Source organism: Artibeus jamaicensis, unplaced genomic scaffold (assembly GCF_021234435.1).
Source record: "Artibeus jamaicensis isolate MK-2021 breed Jamaican fruit bat unplaced genomic scaffold, CSHL_Jam_final scaffold_1964, whole genome shotgun sequence".
Taxonomy (NCBI): Eukaryota; Metazoa; Chordata; class Mammalia; order Chiroptera; family Phyllostomidae; genus Artibeus; species Artibeus jamaicensis.
The window spans coordinates 56,887,333-56,910,855 of record NW_026522030.1 but is presented as its reverse complement, the minus strand read 5'-3'; the positions used below and the strand labels follow the sequence as shown (position 1 = coordinate 56,910,855).

At 37.6% G+C, this 23,523-nt stretch overlaps 1 protein-coding gene across 5 annotated transcripts in view; it reads left to right on the top strand.

Annotated features, from left to right (window-relative positions):
- The window catches only part of MLLT3 (MLLT3 super elongation complex subunit), a 264,304-nt gene that overhangs the window by 190,259 nt on the left and 50,522 nt on the right, over window positions 1-23,523 (top strand). For all 5 annotated transcript variants that reach the window (XM_037139580.2, XM_037139578.2, XM_037139581.2 and 2 more), the window contains one exon: window positions 3,713-4,423. In XM_037139580.2, the coding sequence (XP_036995475.1) occupies window positions 3,713-4,423 (711 nt within the window). The remainder of the gene's footprint in view (window positions 1-3,712; window positions 4,424-23,523) is intronic.

The following is a 23,523-nucleotide window of genomic DNA, read 5'->3' as shown; positions in this document are numbered from 1 at the left end:
CTATAGAAGAGTTTATTTGCCGATATGCAAATTTTACTGAATAAGCCATGAATGAACTGAAAATCTTACACAATGGAGAAACTCATTAAAGTAGGACAGAGGCCAAAATTAAGAGGATAGGGAGGGGAAGAAGCAGGAGCTGGAGAAGCATCTTTGAGTTAACAGCAGTAATAGGAAGAAGACCTTGTGATAACATGGAAGTTGCAAATCACATATAATCAGAAGACCTTATTCTGATGAATAGGTGCACCTTCTCTGAAGCCTGGGGTTGCTGACAAGTAGTATTAAAACAATTACATATTTAAGGGGCTTATTCTGTTGTAGAAAATTAAAACAAGAAAGCATTTATTAAAATCTGAGTAGATGAAAAAATACTGTACCCTGTATTCACAGGTTGTAAAGTTAGTACAAAAACATGTATATTTACATTTAAACAGTCATTTGCCTTAAATATTTGATATTTGAATTATATACACATACTCTCCCCAATATTGATATTTCATTTGTCTTAATCAGCCTCAAGCAAAGAAAATTTGGATTATACAACATGTGTAAACTTCACACTGAATGATAATTAGTCTGTGCTGCTTAGTGGCACTTAGTGTTCAGTAAAAATTTAAAACCCAGTGGTGTGATCCCCAATATATAAGGAATAGAGGGGCTGAGATTCAGTTTCAGTAACAATTTAATTCCTGACTTTCTGTGCAAGCCTTTGTTTTGCATTTATTACCTGTATGAATGTGGATTCAGGTGACATACATTTGTACTTTGCCATCGATCACAGAAAATGTAGCCATATGAAACAGTAAACATTCCCTCATCTTTTTGTTATTTTTCTCAATTTTTATTTGTCTGGGATATTGCTAACGAATATGTTTTCCTCCTTAGCTCTGAGTTGTCTTTTATTGAAAGCTTTCTGGTAAAGTGGAAGGAGCAACAATGATTGGGTCATTTGCTTGTACCAAGATTTGTTGGGTGGGCGAAAAGGTGATGGTGGGTCTTAAAAGCCTGGACCAACGTGGGGAGTAAAAGTTGTAAAATTTCTGGAGTTTCGTATTTAACATCATATGTATGTAATTAAGTTGAGAACGTGAACTTTCTATGACACAAAAATCTCTGTCATATACCACAACGTAATTTGTGTTAAGAATTCCAGATTGTACTACGAGATTTTAAAAAATCATGAAAGAACCGTTATAGCAGTCCTTTTATTTTTGTTGGTGCTGAAGTGTTAGTATTTTTAATGCTTAACATTAGAATATATATTAGTAGGTTAAAATTTATTCATATAAATTACATTTGTGTAACATGTGTGATACTCCATAGGTTGAATATAAAACAGCATTGCTTGGGAGTTTGAGAGCCATAGTTAGAATACTGACTGCAAATTGCCAAAATTCTGTAAGGCAACAAACCAGTTAACAACAACAAAAACCTCAAGGATATTAGGTTTCATAATGCTCTTCCTTAATTTAGTTTGTCCATTATAGTCTATTTTAATTTTTCATAGTATTATTTAACATTCCAGGGAATGTCTTGTAATAGAATTTATAAAACAATGTAGTTTCAGTAATGTGAATACTGTCTTTAGCATTCTGCTTTTAAATCTCAGATTAAGATGTTTTGTAAGGGATTATCTAGTTTGTTGCACAAAAGAATGTCTTTGATTTGTAACATCCAATTTAGAATTTTGAAACCAAATGCTCACTTGCGAAAAATAAATGAAATAATTGGTATGTGTCATTCTGTTGTTAAGACAAAATAAATTGTAAAAAGAAAAAAAAAGAAATACATATCTCCACTAACACAGAACAATCATTTTTCATTTTGGGTATTACTTTCTAATGCTTGTCCATATACACGCCTTTCCTCCCCATACACCCAATAAATAGACTCTTCATGTTCCAGAAAAGCATCGGCCCTGCCTACTATCTTTTCTTGTGTCCTGCTAGATAGTTAAAGAATAGAGGGTTGGTTTGTATGTATAGATCATTGACCTTAAGTGGGTGAGGTGAGTTAGAGGTGAAATATAATAAGCCTAAAGATGTAAATTCCACTTGAAGTTTGAACACTTATTTGTCTTTGGTTCCATTAGGAAGTGAATAAGTGGGGGAAAGCTCTTCTTTCACATATTGCTATGGATTTTTGCACTCCAGGGTTTGCTTCTGTTTCTTATTTTTATTATAACAATAGAGGTTCACAAATATGGTAAGTATGGATTTAGACTTTGTGCATAGGTAGAAAGGTCATATATTCTGATGTATTTATGTGAGTGAAAAAATTGGTAACATTTAAAACAGAAGACAGCAATGAACTCTTTATGATCATACAACAGTAATTGATGAAGATTTTTCATTGCATTTGGTGACCGTTAGGTGAAATCTTTGTTCTTGGATGTTTCCTTTTTTTCTTTGCTAGTGGATGAGGGACATATTTCTTAAGTACTGAAGTTTGGACAGCAAAAGATAATTGCTTTTTATCTCAAATTGAGAATAATTTTATTTGGGGAGGGAGTCCTCATGTTTCTTTACATTAAAAGGCCCTTTAAAATTTAATATTATTAGGCCTCACTGTATGACCCTGGACTATTTTCCTGCCCCTTTCTCAAAACCAAATGGTGCTCCCTAAATGTAATCTGTGCTTTGTTCCCGCATTGTTTCTATTCATTCTAGTCTCTGGTCTCTAGCTACTTTTTCATTCTTCTCTTCCTGGTATTAACTGCTTATTCTTGAAGACCTAGTTCAGGTGTTAATTGTCCATGAATTTCTGAATTACTCCATTCCCCAAACCCTCAGTGGAATTACTGATCCCCTGCTTTTAGTTGTCATAACATCATATAAGTGGCTCTTACAGCAACTGTGAATCATAGAAATGTCACTGTTATTAAGAATGGGGCATGTGGAAACCTTGTCATCTGCAACTACATGTCTGGACCGCGAGGGCATTGTGCTAAGTGAAATAAGTCAGGCAGAGAAAGACAAATGCCGTATGATTTCACTCATATGTAGAATCTAAAAACCAAAACAAATGAACAAGCAGAACAGAAACATATTCATAGATACAGAGAACATCTAATGATTGCCAGAGAGGAGGGGAGTGGGGGGATGGGTGAAAAAGATGAAGCCATTGAGAAGTAAAAATTGGTAGTTACGTATAGTCATGAGGATGTAAAAATACATGAGGATGTATAGTCATGAGGATGTAAAGTACAGCATAGGCAATATAGCCAATAATATTGTTATAATTATGTATAGTGTCAGGTGGGTCTAGATTTATAGGGGTGATCTCTTCATTAAGTTATATAAATGTCTAATCGCTGGGCTATACACCTGAAACTAATATAATGTTGTACATCAACTGTAATTGAAAAATACAAAAATATTTCAAAAAGTGGAGCCATGTGTTATCCATCTTTATCCATCTTCCAGAACAAGCATTTAGTGAACATTCGTTGAATTGAAATGTTTAGAACACCACGCTTCTCATGATTAAGAAAACAGCTTGCCTCATTAAATTCCTTGATCCATAGTAGCCCTATTCACCGTGTTTCTCACATACCCTTTTCCCACCTGTTATACTGTGGTTGTTGGTTTCCATTACTTAGAGAGTAATCAAAGAGGGATCATTTTTGTGTGGTTGGAATGCAGGGAAAGTGGCTTTTGACTCTGTTGCTATTCAGCTTTGAGTTTCATTTCTTCTCCCTTTTTTGCAGGACCCTAATCGGAGTGTTCATACCAGCAGCAGCAGCAGCAGCAGCAGCTGTAGCAGCAGCAGCAGTAGCAGTAGCAGCAGTAGCAGCAGCAGCAGTAGCAGCAGCAGCTGTAGCAGCAGCAGCAGTAGCAGCAGCAGTAGCAGCAGCAGCAGCACCAGTTTTTCAAAGCCTCACAAGTTAATGAAGGAGCACAAGGAAAAACCTTCTAAAGACTCCAGAGAACATAAAAGTGCCTTCAAAGAACCTTCCAGGGATCACAACAAATCTTCCAAAGAATCCTCTAAGAAACCCAAAGAAAATAAACCACTGAAAGAAGAAAAAATAGTTCCTAAGATGGCCTTCAAGGAACCGAAACCCATGTCAAAAGAGCCAAAACCAGACAGTAACTTACTCACTATCACCAGTGGACAGCAAGATAAGAAGGCTCCCAGTAAAAGGCCCCCCATTTCAGATTCTGAAGAACTCTCAGCCAAAAAAAGGAAAAAGAGTAGCTCAGAGGCTTTATTTAAAAGTTTCTCTAGTGCGCCCCCGCTGATACTCACTTGTTCTGCTGACAAAAAACAGATCAAAGATAAATCTCATGTCAAGATGGGAAAGGTCAAAATTGAGAGTGAGACATCAGAGAAGAAGAAATCCACTTTGCCCCCATTTGATGATATCGTGGATCCCAATGATTCCGACGCGGAGGAGAATATGTCCTCTAAATCTGATGTGAGTAGTCTTGTTGACGTCCCTCCTTTCCCTCCATAGTTTTCAGATTTTATTTCAAATGGTTTCAAGATAAAGAATGTGGGAAGAAAATGACAGGTGAACTATAGCTTGGTAGCATGGAAGCACCTAGAAATGAATTTTCTTAACTTAGAAAGAAGAATAAATTGTTAAGAACTCTGCAAGTTTCTAGGCTGTGGTTTAAGTTGTTAAAGGAAAGATATATCCCATAGTATGGTAATGGTTATTTGAAGACCAGCAGAAAAACTTAGATGCTCATTAGAGCTTAGTTACTCTGTATGCTCTTCAGTCATTGCTGATTTAGGAAGGTAAGAAGAACACAATAAAACTTGAATACAAAGGACAATAAATTTAAAAGAGAAACAGAAAATATAAGGGTGCAGCTATAATCTTGGTCTTATTGATCAATGGAATGAAAAAATTTGTTTACGTAAATGGAAAGCTGGTGATGGTATTTTTAAAATGGTATCTAGGCAAAATTGATATAGCAATATACTATACTTACATAATTTGATAAATTATAACATATATTTGTGCCTGTGAAACCAGGTGAAAGTATTTGGAAAATGAAATATTTCATTTTTTTCATTGTATAACCACTGATCTCAAAGTACAACTGTACTTTCCATATCCGTTTTCTGGTAGTAGTAATTATTTTACTGTAATCTTCATTACAAGTTTTTTCTGATGAGTGGGATTATCTTTTGTAGGTACCTAAAAAACCATCTAATATACCCCCAAAATGTTACCTGATGTTGAGATTTAAACTTATAATTACAGATTTCTCGGAGTTGGAAGGGATTTTCAGGTTGTTTATTCTAACTTACCAATGTAAGAAATCGTACACTTTACTGACAAGACTATTATTAGTTCAGAAGGTATTCAATTCTGTTTCTGGAGAATAGAATAGAAACTTTATTTACTATGAAGTTATCTCTTCCTCACATTTCCATTTTCTTTCCTTTTGACCTCCTACCATTACTTATCAGTCATGATCAGTCCAAATAATCTTACGTCGGCTTGTCAATACTTCTAGACAATGGTCAAGGAAAATGAGTGGCTAAAATTACTGGCAATTTTAGAGCACTACTCTTTCTGTTCCAAGAGGTCACTTCACAACTGTTCCTAATTCAATTGCTGACAAGGGGGTCTCAGTAACAGATTATCTCTCCTGTGTTTGCACTGTTTTCCATTGAAAACCAGCCAGAGTTAGAACATGGCATCAATATTGATCTCTAGTCATCCAGAGACCACTTTCTTCCCCCCTCCTCGCTATAGCCAATCTTGAAATTTAAATAGAAGATCATTATTAGGAGCAGAATAGGGGCCCTACTCTGGAGCCCTACTGGAGCCCTAACTGGTGTAGCTCAGTGGATTGAGTGCTGGCCTGAGAAGCGAAGGGTCGCTGGTTCCATTCCCAGTCAGGGCACATGCCTGGGTTGCCAGTCAGGTTCCCAGTAGGGGGCACGTGAGAGGCAACCACACATTGATGTTTCTCTCCTTCTTTCCCTTTCTCTGGAAATAAATGAATACCATCTAAAAAAAGATAAAATAAATAAAATACTATAGATTGAGTAATTAATTTCAGTGTTCAGTAGAGGCTTTATAGTGATAGTTTGTGAAATAGAGGTGAGAGTTAATGAGTTCGTTCCAATATTTCAAGCATTTATTTTTATTCCATTTCTCTTTTACCTCTCATTTTAAAGCAAAACTTCTTCTTAAGGCAGATGCTACTTGGAATTTTTTTTGTATCTTGACTTTCCTTTCAAATCACCCTTAAATGTTCAGTGTTGCAGTTGGGATGTGATTAGGTTATCTAGGCTGTCAAATTTAGCAACTTTGCTCTGACATGGTGCAGTTCTTCTAGAACAGAGCTTTTAAAATTATGGGTGGGGATTCACTGGTGAGCCATGAAATCAACTTAACATGTCATCACCAGTGGTTTTTTAAAGTTTGAACACGTAGTAATTAGCATAGGTAAATAATGATTTGTGAAATTTTTATTTCAGAGGGTATGTCATTTCTTATAGTAAGTCATGGTCAAAAAATTTAAAGGCATCTTTCTTGAATGTTCATTGATTTGTGAGGAGAGTAATGGCATTCACAAAGCAGTATTGAATGCTCCTTCTACATGAAAGTAGCTCAGATTACCATAAAATATGTGTAGCAAAATACACATATTTTGCTGTGTATAATGTGCATTTTTTGCCTAAAATTTGGAGGGGGAAAATAAGGATGCACATTATATATACATTGGTAATACTAATTCCATATATATATAAATGCTTTTAAATTCTTTTATTTATGCTTATGCATTAAAAGTTTAACTCTAGAAAGCAATAACAATATCTGTATGTGAAATAGTCCCCTGGAATACACTAATCGGTTTTGTTTCTGAATATAAACAAATAAAAAATTGAATTAAAAAATTAAAATGAAATATTTTTTTCCTGAAAGCTTGGGCCCAAAATGTGGGTGTGCACTATACATGGGAATGCATTATACACAGCAAAATACGGTATCTTTCTCTTTAGATAATTTTCTGCATTCTCATTTTTGTATGACTTTTCTTATAAACTTTATGTCCAATTTGGTATATTTATGCAAACCAATACAATAAAAATTTTCTGGAATGAAGAGTTACAATTACAATTTCCTATAGTAGATAGCAAATTTTTTAAATGATTCATGACATATTTGAGCTACATATCCAGTGATCATGTAACAGGAGTGTTTGTAATGTGCAGATCACAGAGTAAGCCTCTAAAGACTTTCCAGGTATTATTTCAGTATCAAACCCAACAACTGTACTTTCCTTCTCAGTTTTTTGATGGTAGTAATGTTTTTATTACTGCTGCTATTAGTTTAATTCTCTAAAAGTAAGTGCTGAAACAGAAAGAATTGATAATAGTAGTTCCAAGTAAGCCAGGGCTCGAAAGACCTTTCTGTGAGCAGGGGAGGATAAAAGGGCTGAAATGTCCTTTATTCAATAGTAAAGCTAGCCTTTGTTTGGCCTTTCTATCAGTCCTACCTGGTGTCCCTTGTGTGGGCAAGACAGGAGGAATAAACAGGAGGCGATTGTAATGGAGAGCCCTAGCAGCCTGAAATGTCCCTCGGCCAGGAACTGCTTTGGTGGTAGCTCGGGGCAGGCCCAACTTCAGGGGCACATTCACACTGTCCTGGTGATGAGTTTGTCTGCATCTGAGTAGGTGGGATCAGATGACCTGATCTTTCTAAAGTCCTTTCCAGCTTCATTATTTAAATATGAGCCAGATACATGTTCCTATCAGCCAGATACAAGAGGAAATGGCACGGCAGGTCATTTTAGACACAGTGGGCAGAAATCAGGGACATTGGAAATAGAAGGAAGAAAGAAAAACATGATTGGAGAGTGTGAAGAATTAGGAAGGGCTGGAGCAAGATTATTTGCCTGATATGTCTGTAAAGAAAGCATCTTGCTTTGGTATAAGTTAGTTACAATTAAAAGGAAGAACTTTTTAAAGAAGATTTTTTTGATAAATTAGATTCAGGTTTTACATAAAAATAAAAATCACTGCTATTGAGATAGATTAGGAAGTTTCGATGTTGTTTTTTTGTTGTTGTTTAGACTTTTATATACTTGGTAAATGAGAAGGGAAAAAGAGAAAGAACATCCATTGTTCATATGCCTGCATAGTTTTGGGGGGATCATGTATCTGTTGGTGAGTGTTTAGGTAAGTAGGTAGGTAGGTAGGTAGGCAGGCAGTCAGGTAGTCAAGGAACCAGGTACTTAGGAGCCTGAACTCTGGTGTCAAACGTGTGGACTATGATTAGAATCTCACCTCTATGTGTGATCTTGGGCAAACAATTTAACCTTCTCTATTTCCTAGTTTTGGGGTTTTGTGTGTGAAATGGAGATTATAATAGTATTAAATTTTTAAGATTATTGTGAAAATAGTCAATTTAAATAAAGTAGACTAATGTAAAAATGTGAATTAGCAATTATTATGTATGGTTTGTCTTCTGGAAACCTTTATCACCTCCCGAAGCATTGAAATATTTTTTGATATTCAAAAACACGACAGAATTTTCTTTTTTAAATGTGTGATGTATATGTTTTAAAGGGGAAAAGGTACTTGGAATACATGTTATGTTGCTCTGAATTTTGTTTTGAGATATTGATATTCATGTGTTACATGTGTCCTGTGGAAAAACACAGGACAAAGGCTCTAAGGTTTTTAAAAAATTTTTACTCTAGAATGTAAAACTCTTTTTAATTAGAGAATAGTTGATATACTGTATTATATTAGCTTCAGGTGTACAACAGTGATTTCACATGTATATTTACTTTATGAAGTGATCACATGAGAAGTCTAGAAACCATCTCTCACCATACAAAGCTATTGCAATATTATCGACTGCATTCCCAACGCTGTGCATTATACCCCTGTGCCTTTACTGTGTCATAACTATAACTTTGTAGCTCTTAATGCCCCTCCATTTTGCCCATTCCCCCTCCCCACTACCCAGTTCTCTGGCAACTATGAGTTTGTTCTGTGTATCTATGCATCTGTGTGTTTTATTTGTTCCGTTTTTAAGATTCCACATATAAGTGAAATAAACATTTATTTCTCTGGCTTATTTCACTTAGCATAATACCCTCTAGGCCCATTCATGTTGCTGCACATGGCAAGATTTTTTAAAATCTAGGTTGAAATACCATTTATTTCACTGGAAATAAAAAGAGTGATCCAACTCTGTGTCCACCTGCCACAGGCTTTTGGGCCAAACACTCAGAAGCAGGGGAATTCTCACCAGGGTCATTCCCAAGTCTAACACCCACTGGAAGCAGGAGGCATGGAGGTGGCCTAGCCCCCACCACAGTTTCTGCACACAAGGAGGTCGCTAGGAGAACAGAACATGAAGGGGAAGCTACAGAAGTACTGAAGGACAGGGAGACAGGCAGGAGAGAGAAAAGGAAGAAGTGGTCAGAATCTAGTAAGGTATATTAACATCTGCAGTTCATGAACGGTTAAACACACAGAGCCAAGAATGTCCCGATAACTGACTACCATGATGGGTATATTCCCAGGTACAACCACAGCTCGGAATTTCAGCCCACACACATCCTATCTCAAGCTTTAAAAGGCTTAATACCATGTCCGATTCACATACTGTTCTTGCTCACATCAGGCCATGTTGTACTGGGAGTTCCACGCAGCTGCCAAAGCCCGAGAGAACTGACCACCATGCCCAAAACCATGGCCCTCTCAGTGTGGACAGGTGCTGCAGTGCAATGCAGGGGGCTCCGGTCCAGCCCATAACACAAAATAGAAGCTGCAGAAACAGCAGCAGCCTGTGTTCTGGACTCGTGGTAGTAGGGTAGAGTCTGCTCTGTAACTATATTTAGAGGCCACTGCAGCTGCCACTGCCCCGTAGGACCGGGCAGCAAGGTGTGCTGTGGTAGGCATGAAGCACTCAGTAAGCACTATTATAATACCATGAATCCCCATAGCTCATAGCGTAAGGTGTATGCACTACTCCATATTGCTCATTAGATTGCTCAGTAAGGTCAGCTACTCTTCCAGAAGACTTCTCAGACACTCTTTGGACCAGTATGCCCCTTTTCCGCACTGGTAGCGTCACTCTGGTCTCCCATCCCGGGCACAGTCCTCAGCCAGCTGGTGGACAGCTGCACGTGCATTTGTTTGCCTTGAAACTGTGCTGTCAAGGCCCTTGATGGCCTCTACCGCATCCTCAGCCCACTCCATGCATATGAAGGCAGAATCTTTCAGTCATATTCATGACTGGATTGTATTCCTCAAATTGGCCTGAAGCTCTTTGCTGGTACAAGTGGGACTGATGTTGCCCACATGCAACTTTGTAGGGATTTTGCTCTTATTGTTTCTGGCTTCCACATTAAGATTCACCCTGTGCAGCTTGTAATGGTACAGGTTGCATATGGCATCCTCCACGGCTTCCTTTTCCTCTATGTGCAGAAAGCCGTAGTTCTTAATGATGTCACAGTCTAGCAGCTTCCATACTGCTTGAAAAGCATGCAGTCTCCTGCTCTGTAGCTTCCTGGGGCAGGTTTCCTGTGAACAGTTTCACCATCTCGACACTGCCCACTGGGAAATCAGCAGGGACTTTTCCTTGCAGTACAGATGCTTCTGACCGCAAATGCCAAGATTTTGATGCTGGCATCCAGGAGTCTGGGGACTTGAAGGTAAACCACCCATTGTGGGTCCCTGGCTTTGTCCATCAGAGAATTCAAATGAAAGCCAGCGTAGAGTTTAAAGTGAAAGTGAGTTTATTTGTGAAGTGGTGAGACAGGGGAGTAGGCTTCTCTACAGACAGAGTCCCCCTTTAGCAGAATGTGCTTCTTTTATTGAGATTCATTAATGGGGTGGTAAGGTATTCAATATGGGGGAGGAATATTTGGGATCTTCTCAGGAAAGGGGTGGAGTTTTCTCACAGGAGCTCGTTTGGTGATTTTGTGTTCTTTTGTGGGCCTTCCTTTTTGATCACTGCAGTATGGGGTGTATCATTTAGCCTGTTAATGTATTGCAGTGAACTACGATGAGGCTAGGGGTTATCTAGTCACCATGTTGGACTGAGATGGTTTCTGCCAGTTTTAAGCCATAAATCCACTGGGGGAGGGGTCTTACTTCCTGTTGATAGTCTTATACCTTTTATCGATTGTTGCCACATACCCTATTTCAATTTTATTATTTTCTATGTCTGAATAATATTACATTGTGTATGTGTATATATATGCATATGTATATGTGTGTATATACATATATACACACACATACACACATACATACCACATCTTCTTTATTCATTCACCGGTCAGTAGATATTTAGGTTGTTTCCATATCATGGCTACTATAAGTAATGCTTCAATGAACATAGGGGTACATACATCTTTTCAAATGTGTGTTTTTGTTTTTGTTTAATAAATGCCCTAAACTGAAATTGCTGAATTGTATGGTAGTTTTATTTTAAGTTTTTTGCAGAACCTCATACTGCTTTCCATAGCGGCTGCACCGATTTATAATCTCAACAACAGTTCACAGGGGTTTCCTTTTGTCCACATCTTTATCAACTCTTGTTTCTTGCAAAGATTCTAAGTTTTAAATTAAAAGTAAAGCCAATGTTTTCAAGTATTTTTTAGCTTTCTAATAAAATGACATAAAGGACAAGAACATACCTATCACTGTACTGAGCAGGAACTTGGTAGTTTATTTTTTTAAAATTGGTGTTACTGTTAGAAGACTTACTAAGAAATGATTTTATCTTTGGGTTACTATTAATATGATGAAGTAGTTTTAAAATATATTTCGTAATTCCTGAAATGTTTCTTGTTTTGTAAAAAAGTTTGACACTGTCACATGAAAGTCCATTAGTAATTTTCTTTTACAGAATTTGGGAGGTCAGTTGGGAGGGCAGGTAGGGAAGCAAAAGGATTGTTTTTTGGTGGATGAGCATTCAGCAAACTCAGAAAACATGATAAAGACATGTTTTTGTTATGTATGTAAATGTTAGCATTAAGAAAATTTTGCATTCAAGAACCTAGATAATTGCCATTAGAATAAAGCTGTTCTTGGTTTAGGAATTTATCATTTTGTGGCCATAGTGCTCATATATGGAAAGTGACTGTTCTTACTAGTGGCGATGTTAACTTGAAGCTTAGGAAAGAGTGAGGATCTGAGTGTATCAGTAGCAACCAAAAGTTTGTAATTGTGGTTTGTATTAACCTGTTTAAACTTTACTTAACAGTAAAAAAGAACCCAGATCTCTTTCACTCCTCTTGTCATTTCCTAGTTTTTGTTTTTCATATAACTCTGCTTCTCTATTGAATTGATCTTGTTTTGTGATATGAAGGAGTTTGGTATTCACAGCAGAGGAGGAAGGGGGAAAACAGTAAAAGAAAATTGAAATAACCATTTATGATCAGATTCAGTTATGGTAGTAATTTCCTTATCATTGCCTTGACTTTCCCCCTTGCTTTGTAGAAATTTAATCATAATGTAAAAGTGCAGAAGTTGAAAGTTTTAATTCTCTTTTCTTGAAAATGGGCATATTACATTTGGTAAAATGTTTCATACTTCAGTCTGCGGTGTGAGACATGAGATTTTAATCATGGCTTTTGATAGTTTTAGCTTACCAAGTTGCTTTCTTGGATAAAAATCTTGAGGGAGAAAGACAAAAACTCACCAGATGGGAACATTTTTCCAAGGGTAAGGAGGTAGTTCAGATACAAGATAAAGACTTCAAACCACCTTAGCAGAAGTTTCTTTTGAAAAGAGAAAAAAATGGCAGGAGAATGAAAAAGAAACTTCCCTTCTTTTGTTGTGCCTCATTTCCTCCAGCCCCACCCTGTTCCCTGCCCTGCTTAAACTGTCTGGAGTTGGCAGTAAATGTCCTGCTGTTGAAGCATTGGCCTTAGGTTTTATATGATGGAAGGTTGTGGCAGTCGGAGAAGAAGGTCTTTATTGTGTTTTCAAAGTGGCTTTTTAATGACTTGTAATTCCAGCACATGCAGGAGCTGTAAAGTCTGTAAGTATGGTGAGTGAGCAGCTGGAGAGGCCATTTATTAAAGGGCTGCCCTGGCTCTCCAAGGGGGGCTCTCATTCTGGAACTCCTAGTCTTTGTATTTTACAACTGGAGGTAAAAATACCTGAAGAGTTGCAATTCTTCCTCTGGTAGAGTCACCTCAGCGTGGAACATTAAGTAAAACAATTGGAAGAAAGTTACTTTTGTTGGGTTCATGGAGAAATTTCACCTGACCTTGTTTTTTGTGGCGTTTTTGTTAGATATAATCAGAAGAAGGTGGTGAGGTCAAGCCAATGAGAACTGTTCCTCTATTCAGCCACATTTCTGGCTTATTTTAAAAAATAGATTTGAAGCAATTAAAAACAATTTAAAAAAAGAGAGGGTTTTTCTCTTCTTTGGGTACCATACTAAACCCAAATGGTTTCTCCGTTTTCATTTATTTTTAATTTTTTATTAAGAACTCTTTTTTTACTTTGAAAACATTTCATACTTACAGAAAAATTCTAAGAGTCATGTAGTGAAACTGCCCCTTAGCCTTTACCTGGATCCTCCAATAATTAACAATATGACATGCGAACTTCCTTTTTTTCTCTCTTTTTATTTTTTAAAACGTATTCTTTAATCTATTTTTCCCCATTACCATTTAGTGCCTTTATACCCCCCAGGATGACAGCTAGCGGGTGGGGGGAGGTGAGAGGGTGGAGGGACAGAGCAAGAAGAGGAAAGGACTCCCGGCCATGCACCACCGTGTGGTGATTGCTGGGGGGCAGGGGGTGGAACGGGAGTAACTAGTAATGAAAAAATGCAATAAAGATTAAGTCCGTTTTTAAATTAAATAATTCTTTAGAAGCCTTAGCTGAGGGCCATGAATAGACAGGAGACTCTGTCATTGTAGAGTTGGTTGTCATCAGTAATTGCCCAAACTTGACATTTTCACTTACTTGAATTGAATTGTTTTTCTCTCAGTAATTTTCATGAGCCACCTTTAAAAGAGCTGCTTTGCCTATTCAATACATTATTACTTCTTAGTTTAGGCCACGTGATCTTTATGTAATCGTCCCATCTGTCATCTTTAGTCCCAAAGTCGAAGATGTGACTCAACGTAATTTTGCACAACTAGGTTTACCATGCCATAGGGATACCTTACAGTTCCAGGTACACTTTCCTTGAGTGCTTTCTATGTGCTGGTCCTCATTCTAAGCACCTGACTTGGTTAACTCCTTTAAGCCATGAAGCCGAGGCTCCCCAAGTTAAGAAACGTGAGCATGGTTGCCATGTTTAAAGTGGTGGAGCCAGAATTTGATCCATGGTAGGGAATGCCCCAAAGAGGAGTGTTGGGGTGAAGCAAATTTTATTTTTCCACGAATTCATCTTACAGTTGCAGAGATTGTGTCATGAAATCAGTGTCATTGCTGAGAAAGCCTTTGATATATTCTTGTCGCATTTGTGAATCATGCTACCCTGATCAGCCTGTCGGTTTGGGTAGATCTAGGTTTTACCTAGAGCCTCCATTGGGGAGGCGGGTTTTCCTCATAGGTGGATGTGCCATCCACAGCCGGAATTGAGGGAAGAACTGTGAAGCATCCAGAAACCGCTAACTTCTCACACCTACTTGCTTAAAATAAAACAGACCCTTGTGGATCTGGATTTCACATTATTTTAATATGTCATCAACACGATTTCCTGCTCCCAGAATTTTCCCCGCCTGGTTTTGCATGGGAATTTGTGTTTAACAGAGCTGAGCTGCAATATCGAGCTTTCCCAGAAGGTGCCACCAAATAACAAATGGTGTCCTCCAGTTTGGAGATTCCTTCTTTTTGAATCTTCTAGTTATATTTTGTAATTTCATTTTTCACTCTCTTTACAATATTCAAAATGTAGGCTGTGCTCTCTTTGAATTAGGAGACAAGATAATATGACAATATAAGTAGAGAGAGGATGGTTTTCTTTTGATGTCTGTGTAATTATTTAACTAAATCTAAGAAACTGTTCTCAGTGGGTAACAATTTATGACCATAGACTTCCAAGGCAGTGTCAAGGTCCGCAAAGAAAAATCACCCCATGAGGCTTCCCTGGGTCACCAAAGGTGACCGCACAGTGAGATGTTCCCAGATAAAGTCGAAGATCCTTCTATTAGGCAGGAGAAAATGGAAACGCATTTATTAAAGGGTTTGGAGACAATAGACTTTGCCTTTGAATTCAGAAAACATAGAGGACGGAGATGGGGGTGAGGTTGAGATAGGGAGAAATATTTAGAATTGGTGACACAGAGAAAAGAAAAATTTTCTTGCCTTTCTAAGTCATGGAAAGAAAATATATGTATGAGGTCTTCAGATGAGGTACTTTAAATAAATAAATGAGATAATTACTAGAGTGTCCTGGATTGAGGCCTCAGTGTTTAGAATCATAATATTGTTTTTTAAAAGTTAAATTGTTGACCTTTGCTTTATTTTGTGGTCCTTCTATTTTTTAATGATAAACTATCATTGTCACTTAGAGTAACTACAAATGTTTCCTTCTAAACATGTTTATTTTTAATATTATTTGAATACTTTAATGATGTTCAATAACATTTGAAAATATCCACGCAGTAGGTACTTTTACATATAAATATTATATTAGGTGATAGAGATGGAACAAAACTAGGCTGAGCTTTGAGAAAAGCAAGACTCGAATCAGTGTAGATAAGGGCCAGGTGGACAGGAGAAGGGACTCTTGATCTGAGGTAACAACTTGAAAAAAAGAACTGATGGCAAATTCAGGCAAGTTTGTACTGTCCTTACTGAAAACGAAGGGAGATCTTATACATGAAGCCCTTCGGTTAATTTATCAAGTTGGTTTGTCAGGGATGAAGAAAACCTCATTGAACTCAACACCTCCACACTAGGATTGCCCTGGACCCTTTTACTCTATAGCCTCTTACGTAATCCATTCAATGCATGAGATCATTTTTGTCCCCATCTTACATATGTGGAAGTAGCACAGCCAGAATTTGAATCCAGGTAATGACCAAAGCCCATGCTATTTTGTACCATACCGCTGATTAAACCTCCTTAAAGAGAGAAATCACATCAAATTATAACCACTGTGGTACTGATTAAACCTTTTCAAGAAAAATCTAATTAGCATCATTAACGTTTCTCACCATCTGGCTTCTTCTGGTAATGGTACCGCAGTTCAGTGAAAGGAGGAAAATAAGAAATAAGAACTAGCCCCGAAATTCGGATACTTGGCTGTAAATTATGGTTGCGAGAATATCACCTGGCGTGATGTCCAAAATGCTGATCAATTCATGCTTACCATTTTCTAGGTAGCATAACTGCAGAATGTATCAGAAAGCTATAGTGCTTCAGAGTCTGTCCAAGGGCACTTGTTCACCAGTGTACTGTCTTAGTAGAGTGTTTCATCTACCTCATACTAGGGGCCAGAGTTATTGGAAGAACTCCTGTTGTCTAAAGGTTGTCTTCATGAAGGCTATCAGGAATGTAGGGCTCCCTTTTCATGGTACCTAGCCATAGCCACCTAATAAATTATCGTCCTGGGCCTAGTGGGGATGGGTGGTCTAGACGCTAAGCCCTGGTCCCAGAGCATACACTTGGAATCAAAAAACTAGACAGGTTCAGTTTACTTATGATGAACTGTAAAATGTGGATTTTAATTCTAATGATGAGATTACAGATGTGGCCTGCTACTCAGGTATTCATTCCAGCAATAATATTAATTATATCACAGACAAAAATTTACCATTTGTCCAGTAATTGTATTCTGTGAAAACGTGATATTGGTAGGTGTTCTTGTAAAGATCGAGAGACAAAGCTGCTGTTTAGGAATTTAGCAATTTATAATACATGGCCACAGTATGTATGTATGTATGTATGTATATATATATACACGTATATATATATATATATACATATATATATACACATATATATATGTATTTTATTCCTGCACATGTTTCTAAAATGTCATTTTTCCATTCGACCTAACCTTGTATCAAACTGGGAATGGAAGCAGAGTCTTGTTGAAAGTTTAACATGTTTGCATCTGACAAATTCTACTTAGAGGTGACCTGATACATTTTCAGTAGTATCAAGTGCTCAGTTCCTCTTTTTCATTATTTTCCAGTTTTGTTTTAATTAAAGGCTAACATCAAACTTGTTGCTGATCTCGTGGTGGGGCATTTGAGAGCGCTAGGTTATCTGATAATGTTAGGTCAGAGTCTCACTGCTCTTGCTTATTAAGTTTGCCTTCATTGTCCAGCAACACATCCATGGCTTTTAAAGATAAGCCATGCATCTTCCTCCTTGTTTTGTGTAGTACAACCAATGAGTCACATTGTTTACTCCTCAAGAACTAAGGTTTAAGGAAACAGGTGGTGTCTCCCATGCCGCCCATCTCCTTATCCTCACTGTATAAACAATTGTTCTCTCACTTCACCTTTAGGAAACCTTAAAGAGTTAAGACACAATTTAGAAACTGAACAACTATCTTTAATACAGCATTTACTTCCTGGTTGAGAAAATCATGGGCTTTTTAAAGCAGAAGGAATTCAGAAACTTCCTCTAACAACTTGCATTTTGTAAAGGAGAGCTTGAGGCCAAATTTTACAACTTGTCCAAGATCATGAAGCTCTCATTCCATGCCCCCCAAAAAGACCCTAGGGTGCAGGTTGCCAATTGGGGTGCCAGTATTGTTTTCAATCTTTCATATTTCCTCATGTCTTTCCCAAACTCTTCTCCACTTGAACATTTTAAAGTGGTTCCTACTGAGTTGTTTATATCATTAGACATAGTTGACGTTGCCTCTTGGCCCCACCTCTTAGTCTATGCCCCTTTGTTGAATAAACGAACGTGACAGTTCATCACCTCAGCAGAATTGCACCTGAAAGCCTCACCTCATGTCTAAGGTGAGGGTAGGGTGTAAGTTTCTATGGATAGTACAGAGATTAATTGGCAAAAATTTTGATAGACTTGCTTCCTTATCCTTGATTGCCTTTGGGAAATTACCAAGCAAAATAATCATGGCTGTATATATTTAGGGGAGGGATCATTATGCAAAACAGAAAATGACACATTTAGGTATCCGGGGACTCAAAAGTCTTAATATTGCTTAATAATAAAAACATGGAAAGGACTTACAAAACCTACAATATAAATGAAACCTTTCCTTGGACAAGCTGATATTCTTAACAGATGAAATCTGAATTCTTCTTCCTCTTACCCTTCAGTATCTTTAGTATCCGCCTCTGTGTCCGGAGTTGTCCCCTGAGTCTCTCTACGTATGTACCAAGATGACCTTCTCACCAAACAGCCAGCTGCTCACACCTATATACCCACCTCCAACTTTTCAATGAACCCTTATGCTCTTCAAATTCTAGTTTCCTCATTTTCTCTCTCTCCACTGACAGACATCTCAAAAGCTCCCTTATTCCTCAACCCACTGTGGTCTGGCTTTTGCTCTTGGAAATTATTCTTAAAACTATGACTGGAAAAGGTCACCAGGGCCTTCCAGATTCTAAATGTAGAAGTCATTTTCTAATCACTTGATTTTACCTTTTCTAGCACCTTTAGTTTGCTTTTCTGTTCTATTTCTTGGCTCTGCTGTACCTACACTGACATCTCTAAGCGCTCTCTGCCGGTCCCCTTTGCCAGCCGATCCTTTTCCACCACCTGTGGAAAGAAGCTGGCCATCACCAGTGTCCCTTTCTATTACATAATCTTCTGCTGGACAGTCACCTATTACCTGTCTCTTATTTCTTCTTTTTCCCAGGATCTTTTTCATATACCTATACTAAATACAAATTATGGAAGGAAATATGCAAAGAATATTAAACAACTAGCTAAATTGGTGTTATGGGTCATTTTCAAGATATTATTTTTAAGGCAGCCAAATTTATAAAGCATTTTCTTGTTACAAAACCTCAGATACCAGATAGACTACACACCAAGTTCTCTCTAGCCTTGCTTTTTGTCTTTTTGTAATCTTTTATTATGGACAGTTTCAAATATACACAAAATATGCAGAATAGTATAATGAATCCCCCATTTTCCCATCTCTCAGTTTTCACAATTATTATTTTTCTTAGTAAAGAAGGCCTTATTTTATTTTTTATTTTATTTTTTTATCCTCACCTGAGGACATGCTTATTGATTCTAGAGAGAGGGGAAGGGAAGGAGAGAATGAGGGAGAGAAACATCAGTGTGAGAGAGACACATCAATCAGTTGCCTCTCCCTTGAGCCACGGGATTAAACCCACAACCCAAGCGTGCATCCTGATCGAGAATTGAACCTGCAGCCTTTCAGTTCATGGGGTGATGCTCCAACCAACTGAGCCACGCCAGCCAGGGCTCAACAGTTACTAACTGATGGCCAAGCTAGTCTCAGCTGGAGCACCATCTACTCTTCCCCCAATATAATTTTCAGTAAAATCCAAGGTGGCTTATTATTCACACATAGATATCTAAATATGAATGAAAGATAAGGGCTTTTAAAAAATAGAACTGAAGAATCATGATCATATCTGAACAAATTAATAATTCTTAATGTCAAATTTCTGGGCAAATTTCCAGTAGAATCAAAATGTCATAAATTTTTTTCTTTGTTTTTACAGTTTGAATCAGGATCTAAATTAGGTCCATACCTTGCTGTTTGTAAAATTGTCTTTCAAATTTGTGATATATAGGTTCTCCCTCATCTTTCTTTTTTCACATTAAAGTGTAAAGAAAAAAAGTAGTTGTCATAAAATTTCTTAGTTTGAATTTTGCTGATAGTATCTCTGTGGTGTATTTTCTGTAAATTAGAGACATGGCCAGATTTAAGTTTTGGTTTGGGGCAAGACAGTTTTATGGATAGAGTTGTGTGTGTTCTTTCATCAGGAAGCCTGTAAGATGAGGTTATTGTGTGTGTGTGTGTGTGTGTGTGTGTGTGTGTGTGTGTGTGTGAGAGAGAGAGAGAGAGAGAGAGAGAGAGAGGTTAGCATCCACTGATGCCTCTATTTATGAATCATTAGGGATTGTGGGTTGGTGGTATTTTCATTTCATCATTTTTTCTTTATTTATCAGCCAGATTTCACCAATGAAGAGAAACTCTTCCTTTATCTTTTGTGTAACTAGAGAAAAATACCACTTGTAAAGGAAAAATAAAACATGGTGCATGATTCTACCCCAATACCCCCTCTTTTTTTTTATATCAGATTCCAGAAGAACGGATTTTGTTCCCTAACCTCCTTCAACAATGACCAATGTTTTATTAAAGCATTGTTTTGACTTCTTTAATCTGACCTTTCCCCTCTCCCTCTTTCTTAACTCTCCCTATACTTTAGTGACCCTAAAATCTTGAGAATCTTTGGTTCCCTGACCATTCTATGCTACTATTCCAGTAGTGAAATGACCCTGGTCTTTAATGACCTGGTGAAGGGGTCACCTTTTCTTTGAAGCTGTTCTACATAATCTGCCCTACCTAAATTAACTCCTGCCCTTCCGCTGTGCTCCCTCCATTAACAATGCATGTATACTTTGATTATAGTTGTTATTCTCTCATATTAAAGTGTTTTTCTCCTAATCAGTGGGATATTTTCAGGGGAGATATATATGGTCTCTTAATTGTCTGATTTCCAGATTTTTACACTATGCCTGGCACTTAATTGGTGCTCAACAAATGTTTAAATAGTTCAAAGATGTGTGTGTACGTGTATTTCTAGTTAAGACACCTTGTAAGTAATTTATGTATTTATAGTTGAGAAGTTTCTGTATCCTGAGGCGTCTCAACTGTAAATGTATCCAAATGACCTGGCAATGTGATTTCTGGCCCCTCACCTGAAGTAGACAGGCCGCAAGGAGTAGGAGAACTCACCGTGTAAATAAGACAAGTCTTGGTTCTCTCAGAGGCACAGTGTTCATAGTATAGGCCACCCGTGTACAGATAAGTTCACAGAACAAGATTCTGGGATAAATTGGCAGCCAAAGTAAGCAAATCATAGGCACCGATTGTACTTGACCTACCTTTGCATCCCTTGCCTTTGTGTTGGGCTACATAAGCTAGCCAAGGAGTGTGGAGCTATCAGACACTCCCACAAAGCTACCTGAGATTTTTTTTAAAAACTTATTCTACCATGTAGAATATTAAACCATAAAAATAACAAAGGGGAGGCAAGGACCACAAATTAATCTTTTATCGAGACAGCAGAAGGATGTGAGAGTCTCAGATCCCAAATATTTGCTTCTGTATTTTAAAAAAGCAAATGGTTTTCAGAGAAATTTCAATAACAGGATGTTGAAGTGAAAGAAATATCTGCCTCTCAGTTTCCTATAGAGACTGTGCAGTGGCGTGATAACATGAAAGTTATACGACCACCTTGTTTTTGCTGTCTGTGATTGTAAAATATGATTGTATTTCCTCCAATGTTTATACATGTTCTTGAAATTATTGGAACTGGTAAAATACCACTTGTATAAAAGGAACTATTTTTCCCTCTTCTGTTTCCTCAGGTTGCGTAATTATCACAACAGATTAGCTTCCAATTAAAAACTTTAATTTGGTAGTTAAAATATTTATGAAATCACCACATTTGAATATCTGCAGCCGTGCAGTAATCTTTATTGTATATATGGAAAGATGAATGAAAAAAGTTTTTAACCGCAAGGAGCTCGCATTATTCTTTAAAAAGTTATAGCGAACACTAACACACTGAGAGAAACACGATGTGAAGGATACAGCTAGTTCTCCTAAAGAACTAGGGTATTAGTCAGTTTTCAAATACATACTTAGTTATACTCAACTATATATTGAATTATACTAACTGGAGGCTGCTAGCATTTCTAAGAGTGATTTTTAAAGAATCATGATTACATTATAAACCTACATAACAAAGATAATTTATCACTATGGGAGGCTGAATCTATTAAGAGAAAAAATGAGCCGAAGAAAGCAGCCATCATTTTGGAAAAAATATTACTGCAACTATCTTACCTTCACAAAAGGTAACGGTCCAGCACATGAGCTTTGAAACTTTGTTAAAGTAGCCTAAAACTTATAACTGGATGGATTCCCTCCTGTCTTCAGTTCTGGGGATTGCCAAAGTTGGAATTTCCTCGCTGGTGGGTCCTGAACAGCTGCCCTTCTACCCAGCCTTTAGGAGGCCCTGCACAGGCTGCAGCCAGAGAAGCTCAACCACTGCCCTGTGCTGATAACTGCTCGCCATTCCCCTATAAAACATCTTTGCTGTTGCCCACCTCTGCTGGGTGCTCTCATCCTGTGCGCTTCTGCTTCCACGGGTTGAATAGTACACTCATTATGAACTCAGTATAGTTGTTCTGAAACATGTCAGTTCTCCTTGTAATCACATTAATTGGTTCTGTGAAAACTAAGTTGCAACCTGAAGGGGAATCCCTGGAAAACAATTATTCCTCAAATTAGGTGTGAAACCCGAAGAGGAAAAATCGGAAGAACCTAGAATGGCACAGCATTCTAATAGTTTTGCAAGTTTCTGGCTTCTTGCTTATAGATGGTGATCATAGATAATGCACTGAGTGAAGTTTATGTAAAAGACTTTTAGACTACACTCAAAGAGAAACCTCCTTGATCCTACACCAAAAGATTGGTTGATTAATGTATATTTATAAACTTTAGAGTAAAATATCCAAGGGTGTGTGTGAGTTTTCTTTCCCCTAGTTCTAGCATCTTCCACCTGACATACGCTCAGATGAGTAGCACACAGTATCTGAGACATAGTAAATGCTAGTAAAATCTGAATATTTTTAAATTACTTCCCCCACACCCACTTTATTTATTTTAATTTTTAAAAAAATTTCATTTATTTATATTAGAGACACAGGAAGGGAGGGAGAAAGGGAGAGACGCATCAGTCTGTCACCTCTCTCACACCCCGAACTGTGGGCCCAGCCCTCAACCCAGGTATGTCCCCTGACCTGGAGTTGAGTGGAACCAGCGACCTTTCAGTTTGCAGGTGAGCTCTCAGTCCGCACTTACACCAGCCAGAGCAAAACACACACACACACACACACACTCACACACAATTTGATAAAATGGGGATCTTAGTAATGCTCACCTCAGATTGTTAGGATTATACGTGTAAAGGACTTTCCAAATTCAAAAATACTGTTCAAAAGATGTTAAAGTGACGACTTTATCTTAAAAAAGTACTTAAAATGCAGTCTATAGTAAGCATTTTATCCTTCTTAGTTGATAGATTTTATTCTGCTTTCATGTGAAATTGCCATGTGGATGCTCTGTTCATACGTATTAGTTAACTTTTGCCCCGTGTGCTTCATCTTGTCTCGTGGTTAGGATTGTGAATTTTGAAGGTGAGGACTCTGTTTGCTCAGACAACATGCCTGTGTCTGCCCTAACCAAGAGGTCAAAAGATTCTGAAGTATAGTTAGTGGTTTCTCTAAACAGGCGTACCTTGTTTTATTGTGCTCACATTATTGCACTTCACAGATGTTGCCTTGAGAAATTAAAGACAAGAAAGACTCTCCACCAGCAAAAAGATTGTGACTTCCTTTTTCTTAATACTAACT